The sequence below is a fragment of the Gossypium hirsutum genome, chromosome D06 (assembly GCF_007990345.1).
Source record: "Gossypium hirsutum isolate 1008001.06 chromosome D06, Gossypium_hirsutum_v2.1, whole genome shotgun sequence".
NCBI classification, from domain to species: Eukaryota; Viridiplantae; Streptophyta; class Magnoliopsida; order Malvales; family Malvaceae; genus Gossypium; species Gossypium hirsutum.
In genome coordinates, this window is record NC_053442.1 from 13,446,804 (window position 1) to 13,461,961 (window position 15,158).

At 29.6% G+C, this 15,158-nt stretch overlaps 2 protein-coding genes across 2 annotated transcripts; both read left to right on the forward strand.

The window, feature by feature from the left end:
* Positions 1-8,400: 8,400 nt before the first annotated feature.
* LOC107899956 (CENP-B homolog protein 1-like) lies at positions 8,401-9,009 on the forward strand. The gene has a single exon (XM_016825691.2). It carries the CDS (start codon positions 8,401-8,403, stop codon positions 9,007-9,009), a length of 609 nt encoding a protein of 202 aa, XP_016681180.2.
* A 2,637-nt stretch (positions 9,010-11,646) lies between these two features.
* On the forward strand, positions 11,647-14,475 carry LOC107901110 (cytokinin dehydrogenase 3). Its single transcript, XM_016826986.2, has 5 exons — positions 11,647-12,378; positions 12,941-13,068; positions 13,158-13,433; positions 13,524-13,792; positions 13,963-14,475. Exons 1-5 carry the CDS (start codon positions 11,781-11,783, stop codon positions 14,258-14,260), a joined length of 1,569 nt encoding a protein of 522 aa, XP_016682475.2. The 5' UTR covers positions 11,647-11,780; the 3' UTR covers positions 14,261-14,475.
* The last annotated feature ends 683 nt before the right edge of the window (positions 14,476-15,158 follow it).

The window sequence follows — 15,158 nt, forward strand, 5'->3', positions numbered from 1 at the left end:
TAGTGACATACAGTTGTTGCGCAATGAAATACGTAACCAATTAAAATGTTATCACAAAATAATATTTGACAACCATTATATACTATTACATAAAAAAATTAACATCTAAATTTACCCTGTTGCAAATTTTAATTTGCAAAGAATATATTGTTGTTACATAATAGTTTTTGCAACTGAAATATTTTCGTTGTGTTAAAGATATTGTAACCTATTTTATGGCAACTAAAACATATTTAGAAAAAAAATCAGGTGGATGGCTTGGTCAAACACCTCCTTATGCCATAGTCAATATTGGGTCAACAGTTAATGAGAAGCTGACATGTGTTTGTGTGGTGAAGGGGAATAACACAACGGAAATATTTGGAAACGACCAAAATTGTTGCAATATAGATAGTTAAAAACAAGTTTCTAATTTGTGAAGCCGTATACCTTAAACAACAAGGTATATACAACGACCTAGTAATGACGTTTTGTTGTTACAATAAAATTCCCATCTTCAAAATAGCCATTAACTTTGCTTTATTTTTGCTCAGATCTCTTTTACTTATCCCTCACTTTTTTTCTATACACTGAATACATCATTCATTTCTTATTTGTTCTTATTTTAGGGCTAGTTTAGTATTGCTTTTAAAAAGTACTTTTAAAAAGTGTTAGTGGAAAAGTGCTTTTGAGAAGTATTTTTGAAAAGTTTGGTTTAAGATCCGAATGTTTAGCATTGCTGTCAAAAAATGCTTTTAAGAAATGAAATGTCCATTTTAGACATGGTATTATCAAGTAACAAATATGTATTTAAATAATATTCAAATTAGTTAATATGATTATATTTTAGTAAGAATATAAAAAATAATTTATTATAACTTGTTAATATTTTAATATATGGAATATAAATTTTAAATATTTTTAAGCAATAAATATTAATTATTTATAAAATTTAATTAGAATATATAAACTATATTTTAAATAATTAAATATAACTATTAAATATTTTTAATTAGATATTAACACATTTTTATTATTTTAAAAAAATATTTTTTGGTTATGAATATCTTATTAAGTGGATGTCCATCATGATCAAGATAAAGCTTTAATGTACTTTAAATTCTAATAGTTATTAGAATTAGATCTCTACTTCTTTTATACTTCTTATGCCTATAAATAGAGACTTTGATGAAGCATTGTAATAATCCATTTTATCAATAAAGTACAGTCTTTATTGCTTTCATATTTTCTTTATTCTTTATTCTCTCCATCTCTCTTTATTTTATAACACATTATCAGCACGATGATTCTCTATTTTTTTTTCAAACTCTTTCGAAGTCATCCTACAGATCAAATTCTTTTTCACCTTAAACTTTCACCTTTACAACTTCATCTTCGGGATGTTGAAAGATTCAATCTCAAATTGGATTGTGGTTCTTATTCTCGATCTTTGATTTATAATTGTACAAGCATGGGTAAAGAATAGATTTGCCAAGGTGATGACGATGATGTTTAAGATCTTTAGGTATATTTTACTATATTTTATTTATTATATCATATTTATTATAATTGAAGAATAATCATGACAACATGAATAGATAAATTCTAATTTAAAATCCACGCATATTTGCGATGGTGATTATGAAATAAAGAGTCAATTGAAACATTTATAAATTCGTCCTAGTAAATCTATTGCATTCCTCGAAGTGAATGTAAACATAAAGAAAATAAAATATATACTCATGAACCACTAAAAGTGGGAACATGGTAATAAATAAGAGAACAATGAAAGTTCTCAAGATAACTTTTCAAAAGGTAAAGATAACTTATGTTATCAATGTGATATGAAAGATTATTGGCCACATATGTGGCGTATGCCCAAATATTTTGTTTCTGTTAATATTCTTTGAGGAATGATATGAGAATGTAGTAATCTATCATTATAGATAGAAAATATTTATCTTATTTGGTACTGAAATAAACAAATATTATTCTAATATTTGATAGTACAAAATTAGTTGAAAGCTCCAGAAGAGCTAATATATCACTATCTAAAAAAGACAAAATTTGTGATGGTTAATGCATTATTTTTAAAATATATTTATAATGGATCTCATATTGAGATTGTGAATGAGGAAAATATTATATTTCATATAAATAAAAAAATGATTGAATTGTTAATTTATATTTATTTTATAATATTTGTGATCTTCTTTTGTCATCATCCCTATTAAATGGTTGAAAGTAAAAATATTTGACTATGAAAAATTTACTTATGAGTAATAGTATATGATAATTTTATCTAAAGCTTATTATGGTTGGATGCACCTTAAGTTGTAAGTTTTTTTAAAAACTGTGAGTATACTCTACAGTATTCAGAATAAGTTCTCAATTAAAATTACATGATAAAATATTACTGATGAGAACTTGCAAGAGAGAACTTATGTATGAAAAGTCATTGGTTATGTACCTGTTGTACACCTGGAAAATAAGATCCACTCTCAAAGTTTGCTATTAATGGATTTTTGGGCATTTGAAGATGTTGGCATATTCCTTGAAGCGAATATTGCATATAATTATTTGGAAATTATATTTATTGACTTGGTGGCATTATAGACTTCACATTGATTTAGACATTTCCAATAGTAAATGTCATAATAGTACTTATATGTGGATACAAATTAATAGGAATGATAATAAAATTATCAATTGGTTACAATTTAGTACAATTGAAACACATGTTAAAGTAAACCAAAAGTTTACTAATACAAATGCGTTTACTACTTGGCGTGACTAGTTAAACCATCTTGGATTGTATATGATGTGAAAATTAATTGAGAAATCATATGGACATCCATTAAAGAAATTAAAGAACCAGAAGATTCTTTAATTTAAGAATTCTCATTTGTTGCTTGTTCTAAATAAAAATTGGTTCTTAGAAACTCACTAGCTAAAGTTGAGATTTAATGTCTAGCATTTTTGAAATAAATATGGGCTCATTCATCCACCATGTGGATGGTTTTGATATTAGATGATTTTGGTAGATGCATCTACAAAATAATCACATGCGTTATCAACTTGCAACCCATTGTTTGCGAGATTGCTTGTTTAAATGATTAATTTCAGATTATGCAACTAAAACAATTCAGCTTGCTAATGTTGGTGAGTTTACATCCCAAGTTTTCAATGATTATTGCATGTTAATTGGGATAAAAGTTGAACATCCTGTAGCTCATGTTCGCACACAAAATGATTTAGCTGAATTGTTTATCAAATGCCTCCAACTAATAGCTAAATCATTATTTATGAGAACAAAACTTTCTATTTCAGCATGAGATTTTGTTGATTTACGTGTTGTAAGCATCAAACCAATAAGTTATAAATATTCCACATTACAATTGGTTTTTGATCAAGAGCTCAATATTTCTCATCTTTAAATTTTTGTGCGTATATGTTCCAATTACTCCACCACAACGCACAAAGATGAGTGAATCCTCAAAAAAAGTTGGGAATATATATTAATTACAAGTTTCTTTGTGATTACAATTTTGATTCAATAGTTTTCCCAACATTAGGGGGAGAGAAATAATAACTTGTAATGAGTTAGGGGGAGAATAATTTGAACCAGAAGTTCAATAAGGATAACTCATTACAAGTTAACTGATAGATGTATTTACAAAATTAATGAGAATAACCAAGTGTTATATACCGTCTAATATTTTAATTTGAATCAAAGTCATAGTAGGACAATCAATTAGAATAAATAATAGATTGATCAGTTCCAAAGATAAAAATTCTTCTAGATGGCCATATAGTGGAGATGAGTGCTCTAGAAGAGACCCAAGACATAACTAATAAGTAAACTACAGAAGAGATTTAGGTACCTGAAATTGAAGATTAAAACAATGAAAATAAGAGATCTCGATAAGTTATGTCAATTCGAGAAAATGTGGAACCGAATAATAAAAGTAGTTGACAATGATTTTGCATGCATTATTATTATCGAAATAATAAATAAAAGGAGGATCTTGAATAAATCTATTGAGAAATATAAATATTGAATAAATTGATCAAAATAGGAAGACTTAAGTTAAGTACAATTAAATTCGTGGAGTTTTTGGACCAGTAGTCCAAATATCTAAAGGTAGAAAGCCAATGAAGGTGCAATTGAAGTAGTTTTGCAAAAGCGGAATAAAAATATGAAGTTTTTCGCTAAGTTCTGGCATTGATTATGAAAAGATATAATATTCTTTTGTGGTGGATGCAATAACCTTTAGATATATTATCAAATTGACAATTCATAAAAGATTTAACTTGCGTCTAATGGTTATTGTTACAACCTTTTATGAATCACTATATAGTAAAGTTTATATTAAAATCCTTGAAGGATTTAGGATGCTAGAAGCATATTGAAATTCTCGAGAAATCGTTCATTTATATGAATTGAAATAAGTTGAACATATGTGGTAAATTTGACTTAATGAATAGTAGTTGAAGGAGGATTATAAAATGATCCAAAATACCTATTTGTGTTTTTATAAAAGAATCATGATTAAAGTTTGTTATGATTATTGTTGAAACTCCTAAAGAGATCAAAATATATTTTCCCCAAATTTCTTTTACTCATGACTTTTAAAAGAATGGTAATATCAATACTTAGCAATACATTCAAATAGTCATTTGAAAAAATAGTATTCAAGATTGAATACATAGAATATGAGAAAGTATGTGATATTTTCATGAGGGAGAGTAAATACGCGTTGTACTCTTTTCCCTTAACCGAGGTTTTGTCCCATTGGGTTTTCCTAGAAATATTTTTAAAGAGGCAGCATATTATGCGTATTATAGATTGTGTACTCTTTTTCCTTCATTAGGTTTTTATCCCAGAGGGTTTTTCCTAATAAGGTTTTAATGAGGCACGTTATCTATCAATGGACATCCAAGGGGAAGTGTTATGAATATGTTATTAAGTGGATATCCATCATGATCAAGATAAAGTTTAGGCATACTTAAAATTCTAATAGTTATTAGAATTAGATCTCTACTTCTTCTATACTTCTTATGCCTATAAATATAAACTCTGATGAAGTATTGTAATCACCCCTTTTGATCAATAAATTACATTCTCTATTCCTTTCCTATTTTCTTTGTTCTTTATTCTCTCCATCTCTCTTTATTTTATAACATGTTATCAGCACGATGAGTCTCTATTTTTTCAAAATCTTTCAAAGCCGTCCCACAAATCAAATTCCTTTTCACTTTAAACTTCCACCCTTACAACTTCATCTTCAGAATGTTGAAAGATTCAATCTTAAAATGGATGCCTCCAACTAATAGCTAAATCATTACTTATGAGAACAAAACTTTCTATTTCAGCATGAGATTGTATTGATTTACATGTTGTATGCATAAAGCCAATAAATTATAAATACTCCCCATTACAATTGATTTTTGGTCAAGAGCCAAATATTTTCCATCTTACAATTTTTGGATGTGCAGTATATGTTCCAATTGCTCCACCACAATGCACAAAGATGAGTGAATCCTCAAAAAAAGTTGGGAATATATATTAATTACAAGTTTATTTATATTATTATATGTTTTGAATGTATTTGAGATTCAATTATGACATGATTTGTGATTACAATTTTGATTTGATAGTTTTCTCGATATTAGGGGGAGAGAAGTAATAACTTGTAATGAGTTAGGGGGAGAGTAATTTGAACCAAAAGTTCAAGAAGGATAACTCATTACAAGTTAATTGTTAGATGTATTTACAAACTTAATGAGAATATCCAAGTTTTATATACCATCTAATATTTTAATTTTAATCAAAGTCTCAGTAGGACAATCAGTTAGAATAAATAATAGATTGATCAGTTCCAAAGATAAGAATTCTTTTAGATGGTCATATAGTGGAAGCGGGTGCTCTAGAAGAGACCCAAGACAAAACTACTAAGTAAAACTCCAAAAAAGATTCAAGCACCTGAAACTGAATTTTAAAATAATGAAAATAAGAGATCTTGATAAGTTATGTCAATTCGAGAAAATGTGGAACCGAATAATAAAAGTGGTCAACAATGATTGTGCATGCAATATTATTATTAAAATAATAAAATAAAAGGAAGATTTTGAATAAATCTATTGAGAAATATACACATTGAATAAATTGATCAAAAGAGGAAGACGCAACTCAAGTACAATTAAATTCATGAAATTTTGGTATCAGTAGTCCAAATATCTAAAGGTATAAAACCAGTAAGGGTGCAAATGAAGTGGTTTTGCAAAAACGGAATAAAAAAAATGTAGTTTTTCGCTAAGTACTGGTATTGATTATGAAAAAATAGAATATTCTTTTGTGGTGGATGCAATAACCTTTAGATATATTATTTTGACAATTCATAAAAGATTTAACTTGCATCTAATGGTTGTTGTTACAACCTTTATAAATCACTATATAGTAAAGTTTATATTAAAATCCTTGAAGGATTGAGAATGCTAGAAGCATATTGAAATTCTTGGGAAATTATTCATTTATATGAATTGAAATAATTGAACATATGTGGTAAATTTGACTTAGTCAATAGTAGTTGAAAGAGGATTATAAAATGATCTAAAATACCTATTTGTATTTTTATAAAAGGATCATGATTAAAGTTTGCTATGATTATTGTTGAAACTCCTGAAGAGATCAAAATATATTTCTCCAAAATTTTCCCTCACTCATGATTTTCAAAACAATGATGATATAAATGTTTAGCAATACATTCATAGTCATTTGAAAAACAAGTATTCAAGATTGAATACGTAGAATATGAGAAAGTATGTGATGTTTTCATGAGGGGGAGTAAATACACATTGTACTCTTTTTCCCTTAATCGAGGTTTTGTCCCATTGGGTTTTCCTGATAAGGTTTTTAATAAGGCAACAAATTATGCGTATTATAGATTATGTACTCTTTTTCCTTCATTAGGTTTTTATCCCACATTTTTTTTCTAATAAGGTTTTAACGAGACACATTATCTACCACTGGACATCCAATGGGGAGTGTTATGAATACCTTATTAAGTGGATGTCTATCATGATCAAGATAAAGTTTTAATGTACTTTAAATTCTAATAGTTATTAGAATTAGATCTCTACTTCTTTTATACTTCTTATGCCTATAAATAGAGACTCCGGTGAAGCATTGTAATCATCCCTTTTATCAATAAAGTACATTCTCTATTGCTTTCATATTTTCTTTATTCTTTATTCTCTCCACCTCTCTTTATTTTATAATATTTTTTTATTTTTAATTAATGATTTTAACACATTTGTAATTAAGCACCAAGAAAAAAAATGGAAAATACCATGTTGTTGAAGGGGTAAAAAAGGAATTAAGCACTAAAGTGTTTTTGGTAGAGGAAAAGCTAAAAATTTTAGCTTTTCATTTTCAAAAGTATTTTTCAAAAGCCAGAAATTTTAGCCAAAAGTAGCTTATTTAGCACAATTTTTTTTATAAAAAGTATTTTTCAAGCCAAAAGTGCTTTTTTAAGCAATACTAAACAAGTCTTTAATAATTGTTATTATAATGTCATGATATTTTTTTCTTCTTTGAGATTTTGTGAAATATTGATATGTTAGTATTTGATTTTATATACTTTGATATTTGTGCAATTAAATTTTTTATAAAAATTAAAATATATAAAATTAATAAAAAACATTTTATGATGAATTTGCACAAAAAAGATCATATTTTTTTTACGTGAAATAATCTTTTATAATTTTTAATAAATTTATATATATTTAAAAATATTATTTATTAACATTGGTCACGTGTCATTATTTCAGCCTATCATGTATCAATGCATTATTGGTTGTTAGTGTCACACCATCAAATTCTAATGGCCTTATAATAAAGATATCAAAAGTGTGTGATGGATTCCAAGTTTAAAGACCAACTAGATACAAGTGACCAAATTTAAGGAATAATATCTATTACTTTTTAAAAAAAAGTATTTAAATTTTTTCGATTAAATTAATATCATCACATCAAACTCATACAATAAAACCTCTATAAAATAATACTCTTGGGACCCGAAAAAATTATTATTTTATCGAGGTTATTAATTTATCGATAAATAAATATTTTATTACTTTATCGATAAATTAATATTTATTAATTTAGAGAATATTTCATACTTTATGCATGGTTTTTTTATTATCAAAATCCAATATGCATGTATGTCCAATGAATCAAAATTAATTGGTTCATGTAAAAAAAAAAGAGTTAATTGATTGGTTCATGTAACCAAAAAGAAAAAAAAGTTAATAGTTTCAAAATTCAATACATATATATTCATTGGATAGATTAAAATTTTGTTATAAATAGACACATGTATGTATCAAAATATTGTAATTCATATAATCTTTTCCTCCATGGCTTCCCATTTGAAAGGTGTAAAAAAGTCTACATTGACAGATGAGATGAGAAAAACATTATGTGAGTACAAAAATGAGCATCCCTCTTCAAGTCAAAAAGATTTGCAACAGTGGGTTCAACAAACATTTGATCTCTCTATCAGCCAATCAACAATATCAAATACTCTTAAAAGATCATCTGAATATTTGTCAAAAGATATAAATAATAGCAATGTTAAAATGCACAAATTAGCCAAATATCTCAAATTAGAGAAGGTATTGTATGAGTGGTTTCTCCAATATCAAGAGAAAGTAAACATGACTGGAGAAATGATTCAAACTAAAACAAAAGAGTTTCTGCAGAAAATGTATGGTGATGCAAATTCCGAATTTAACTTCTTAATTAGTTGGCTAGAATGGTTCAAGGCAAGACATGGGATTAAGTCTTATAGAAGATTTGGTGAAAGTGGTTCAGTTGTTATGGAAAATATTGAAGATGCTTTACCTCAAATAAAAGCTAAATTGGAAAATTTTGATTGGAAGGATATCTATAATAATATGGATGAAACAAGCATATTTTATCGTTTGCAAGCAGATCATTCACTGGCTACAAAGCAATTAGAATGACGAAAAAAGGATAAGGAAAAACTTACCGTTGTGGTTTGTTACAATAGGGGTGGTTCAGATAAAGTGCCTCTTTGGGTTGTTGGTAAGTTTGCTAATCCTAAATGCTTTAAACATGTGAATATTGACAATCTTAACTGTCATTATTGAGCCAACAAAAAAACATGGATGACTGGATTACTTTTTCAAAATTTTGTACGCTGGTTTGATGCTAGAATGATTGGTAGAGAGGTGTTGCTTATAGTAGACAATTACCCAACCCATCCCAAGGTTATTGAAGGCTTGAGAAATGTTGAATTATTCTTTTTGCCTCCAAATTCAACATAAAAAATTCAACCATGTGATGCTGGAATTATTAGAGCAGTTAAGATTTATTATCCGCATTGTTTTTATTCTAGCATCTTGGAAGGTTACGAGACAGGAGAAATAAATCCTGAAAAGATTAATGTATTGGATGCAGTCCATTTTATTAATGCTACTTGAAATATTGATGTGAAGCCTACAACTATTGCAAATTGTTTCTGACATTGCAAAATTCGATCCGAGGAGGATATGCCTCTCGAAAAAAAAGTTGGTGATGTTGAAGGCATTCATAAATTAAAAGAAGTAATTTCCGATTTACATTATAGAAATGTCATGGATGTTGAGCAGATTTTAAATTATTCAAGTGAAAATGAATCTTTGATGGAGCCACCTACGGATGAAGAAATTATTCAAGGAGTAATGGATGTGACAATTGATGACGAGCAAGATCGAGATGACAGTAGTGTTTTACCACATGTTTCTCCAAAAGAGGCTTTTCTAGCTGTGGATACCTTGAAGAATTATTTAATACAACACGAGAAGAATATACTAGATTTGGTTTATACCCTTCTAAAAGTTAAAAGATGAAATTGCATTTGATTCACATGCAAAGAAGTAGTTAACTATAGATGAATATTTTAGCAAAGAATAAAGTTGAAAAAAAATAAGAGTTGTTTAGGAAGCACTTTAGTTTTATGTATTGTATATAAAATTTTCAGTATATTTAATGAATTATTATTATTTTATATTTTCATTGAGCCCGTAAGGATTTTTCTAAAAACTATTGTCTTATGCATTTAACGAGATTATTATTTTATCCCCTTGGCCAAGTCGGGACGGAAAAAAACTATTAATTTATCGAATATTCATTTATCGAGGTTTTGCTGTACAATAATTATATGTATAGATAGATAGCAGAAAAAGAAAAAGAAAAAAAAAGGCAGGATAAAGTGTTTGTCAGCAGTTTAATATATTTATTCCAAATTTCAGCATACTTCATAGTCGTCGTCTTCTGTTAGGTATAAAAACCTAACTATAACTGTGTATTGGCATGTGAAATAGGCAAGCTTAGTTGTTTTCATGATGTTAATGTCTCTTCAAAACTTATTAAAAACATTGATCTTAATTCTTACATTTGGGTGGTTGTTTTTGGGTTTTTTTTTTAAGTTAGCAATGACATTTAATATTTTGGACAATACATGAATGTTAGAAAACATCACGATCTTAAATAACAATAATAATAATTAGAATTCATATTTGAGTGTTGAAATTTGGGTGTGATTTGTTATTCCTCATGGATCAGGTATGATCTTTAGGTCAAAAGATTTCCCTTTGAATCTATGTATGTTTTTTTTGGTTAAGTAGAGTGATCTAATTCCTCAATTCCTTTGAACCATTCGAATCTAGGACCTACTTTTTTATTTACTTTAATTAAATTCTCAGTAACATGACTTGTTGGGAAAAAAAAAGTAAATGTGTAATGCTTTAAATGTATATATATATTAGCCTTGATTCCACGAAACCTCTTGAAAGAGTAAATAATATATCTAAATTGGGATTAAAAACAAGTGAGCTTCTAGGGTTTCATTGGATTGCAAATTTGAAATAGGTGGGTGATATTTGTGAAAAGTGAGTTCAACTAATGTTGACAAGTAAGGCAGTGAGTTTGTATTATGGTCCCAAAATGGCTTTATTTGTTTTCCAGTGTCCATATGTTACCTAAGATACAAACCAACCAACCACAAACTCATGTAAATATAGGGAAATTTTGGTTTCTCATTAAAACTCTTCCAGTTTGGCAAATATGAAACCTCCAGTGGAAACATGAAAAATGCCTTCGATTCATAAGACTTCTCCCCCCCCCCCCAAAAAAAAATAAAAAAATAAAAATCTTGAAGAATCCTTTCGATGATTACCTAATTTTGACCAATCTTTTGCAACCATCCTAATAGGGGAGAGGGTTAATATATATTGGAATTTGGTTGGAGCAAAGTTGACCAATGGTTGACTAGTATAGATCGTTTAATCATGATCACATGGTCGAAATGCTCCCATTGAAACAGCCTATCCCCCACAAGAATGAAGAAAAAAAAAATGTGGGTGGGCTATATATGGTAGCTATGATGATGATGATGATTCCATAACAAGGTTAAAATATCCCCAACACAATACAAATATACTAATTAATGACTTATTAAACAATATGTATTAGCTGGATTATTAAATTCCCTTTGACACGAGTCAGTCATGAAATGGATCCCAGGCTTTTTCAATAAAATTTTAACTAGTTATAGCCATCAGAGAGGAACGATGTCGTTTCATTTCACCAACCTTCCTTTCATGCAAAACTTTCTCACCCTATTCGCTATATATACGCACCCTTTTCACCAAAAAGAAACTGAGAAAAATATTTGCTTTTCTTTGTTAATTTTTCACTGCTTTTCATTCACCAGAAAAGCAAAACAAAGAAAATGGCTGTCGCTTTGCCATCATTTCTCACAGCTATAATGATTATGAGCCGTTTGATGGCCTTCATAGGGATAACAAGGAATAATGATATGTCCTCTAAGCTCCAATCCCTTGTTATTGCACCCAAACTCTCTTATGATCCTTCAGCCATTGAATCAGCCTCTCAAGATTTTGGTCACATAGTAAAAGCCGTTCCCCAAGCTGTTTTGCTCCCTTCTTCCCCTTGGGACATTGCTTCCCTTGTAAATTTCAGTTACAGTAATTCGGTTCCTTTCATAATAGCAGCCAGAGGGAACAGCCACTCCGTCAATGGCCAAGCCATGGCAAAAAACGGGGTCGTTATTGACATGACGTCAATGAAGAACGGGAATGGAACCGGAATCAGAATCGCGAGTGACGGGTCTTATGCGGATGTTGGCGGCCAACAGTTTTGGATTGACGTGCTGAATGCGACATTGGGACTTGGGCTTACGCCCGTTTCCTGGACAGATTCTTTGTACTTAACCGTAGGTGGAACGCTCTCCAATGCCGGAATCAGTGGACAAACCTTTCAATACGGTCCTCAGATCAGTAACGTTTATGAAATAGATGTTATAACAGGTAACTAAAATATCCTTTTTCTTCAACTTGTCTCTCATTTTCACACAATTTTCTTTTTCTCTCTGTTTAAAAACAAATTAGCTCGTTGTTAAACTCATAACGTAGGCAACCTAGCTATTGAATAAGTTTTAGGACTCCATGGACGGTCATCGTCGATTTCCCTACCCCTACGTTTCATAGAAATTTCAAAATGTTAGTCTTTTTATAATACTATATTTGATTCATATACATATATATATTTCATGTCAGGACAGTTCCAAGGTAGATTTCATCAAACCGCGTTTAATTAGTCAGAGGGTTTCTTTACCCATCTTCAATTATTTTATATCTTATCTAGAGCTTAATCCATTTGAGCTTATACATATTTTACGTTGTCATCATCAGAAAGTGGTATCCCAGCGAATTTTCAATATTTACATTCCCATAAAATAAACAAAAGATAATACTAAGATTATATGTACAGTTGTATGACTAAGTAATTTTAAATATTATATGTTGCTTTGCTTGCTTGCATGCATGCAGTTGTCATTTACGAACTACGTTTTTGTGTCTTCAAATTCAGGCACAGCTGATTTTGTGACTTGCTCTCCAAACAACAACTCCGATCTCTTCTATGCTGCTCTTGGAGGTTTAGGCCAGTTTGGTATAATAACAAGAGCTAGGATTCCACTTGAGCCAGCACCAAAACGGGTAAATATTTATAAATTTTATATTTGAGCATTATTAATCATCTCCATTTTGTTGGTACTTAATCATTTTTTCTGAAATGGGGTTTGCAGGTTAAGTGGGTACGAATGTTGTACACTGATTTCTCAGATTTTACTAGAGACCAAGAGCTTTTGATCTCCAAGAATGGAAGGAATGACAATAAAGCACTAAATTATTTGGAAGGTTCACTTCTACTGGATCAAGGTTCTTTAGATAACTGGAGATCCTCCTTTTTCCAACCCCAAGATCAACCCAAAATTATCTCCTTGATAACCAAATTTCGCATTGTTTACTGTCTTGAAATTGTCAAGCACTATGATGGTCAAACCAAAACCACTGTGGACAAGGTAAAATTAATCATCTCATTTATTTGTTTTTCTTATATAATAATAAAATAATATATAATTAACCTTCATCTTTTTCCCTTTGTTTTGTAGGATCTGCAGCAGCTTCTGAAAGGCTTGAGCTACTTGCCTGGATTTATGTTCGAAAAAGATGCCAAATATGAAGAGTTCTTGAATAGAGTCCATAGTGAAGAGCTGAAGCTTAAAGCAAAAGGACTATGGGATGTTCCACATCCATGGTTGAATCTTTTTATACCCAAGTCCAAGATATCAGATTTCAATGATGGTGTTTTCAAGAGCATTGTCCTTCAAAGAAACATTACTACTGGACCCGTCCTTGTTTACCCCATGAACAGAAAAAAGTAAGTATAAACTAAATTTTGATGATATTTGTTGAGGGCTCGTACCCCAATTAGTCCGGTTTTACCTAGTTTTTAACTCTGTCTAGAGCTCAGAATCCTTGATAATTTATATTTCATTTTTTTGGCAAATTAATCCAGAAGGCTTATACCATGATATGTTTTATTGGCAGATGGGATGATAGGATGTCAGCTGTTATACCAGATGAAGAAATTTTCTACACAGTGGGGTTATTGCAATCAAGTGGATTTGATGATTGGAGAACTTTTGAGGATCAAAATAAGGAAATATTGCAGTTTTGTGAAAAGGCTGGCATCAAGGTTAAGCAGTATCTTCCTCACTACACAACTAAGGAAGGTTGGGTCAATCACTTTGGCTCAAAATGGAGCACTTTTCAGAAGAGAAAACTTCAGTTTGATCCGAAATTGTTATTATCTCCAGGGCAGAGAATTTTCAATAACAATGAATAAAGCCCTAATTAGGAGAATAAGTTTAATGGTATTTAAAATCCCTTTCCTGGAATTTTTAGAGGAAATGATATTTTTAGCATATGCATATATTTCCCCGTTTCCTGAAGGGTAGGGTTTTTCTTTTTACCCACAATTTTGCTACAAAACTTACAAGTAGCATAATTATCCATGTATTTTCTAATTTATGCAACAATTAAATAACAAATATTCAGCAATGGATTAGAAAATTAAAAATAATAAGAAAAGGTAGGCCACATCGCCTCCAATTCTGCAGGCCCATCAATAAATTATTTAATGGCAGCTTGGAATTTGGAAAATAAAGCTTTTGGTTTTACTAAGAATACGATGATGAAAGAGGCCATTAGCCGTAATAAATAATGAACATTACCTTATTATAATGGTTCAGATTATGTTGGTCCAAAACCAGGAAACATTAGATATGATGCCATCTATCATTTTGGCTGCTGCTATCACCATTTGACTTTGTATGTCCCCCAACAAAACCTCTCATTTTCAGCATCATTAATCATTAATGTTTGTAATTTATTCACATCTTTTTGCAATATTAAATTGAGTTTGGCCCATGCATATTGAGAGCTGCATTATGCTATTTTTTTTATTACACAAATTCTACATCTATTCATTATCTCCAACTCTTAATTCAAAATATAAGATGCACACTTAACCTCGTATTTTTTAGTAAGGTTATAAAATAACAGAACAATGTTTGATGATCTGTTCGATTTTTGTTCGTTTATTAAGTTAAATAAACGAACATGAACAAGATTTTAAAGCTTGTTTATTAAACAAAACTTGTTTAGTTCATTGATGTTCATGCATAAGCTCATTTATGTTTGTTTAAAACTCGTTTATTGTTTCATTAGTATATATTAATATC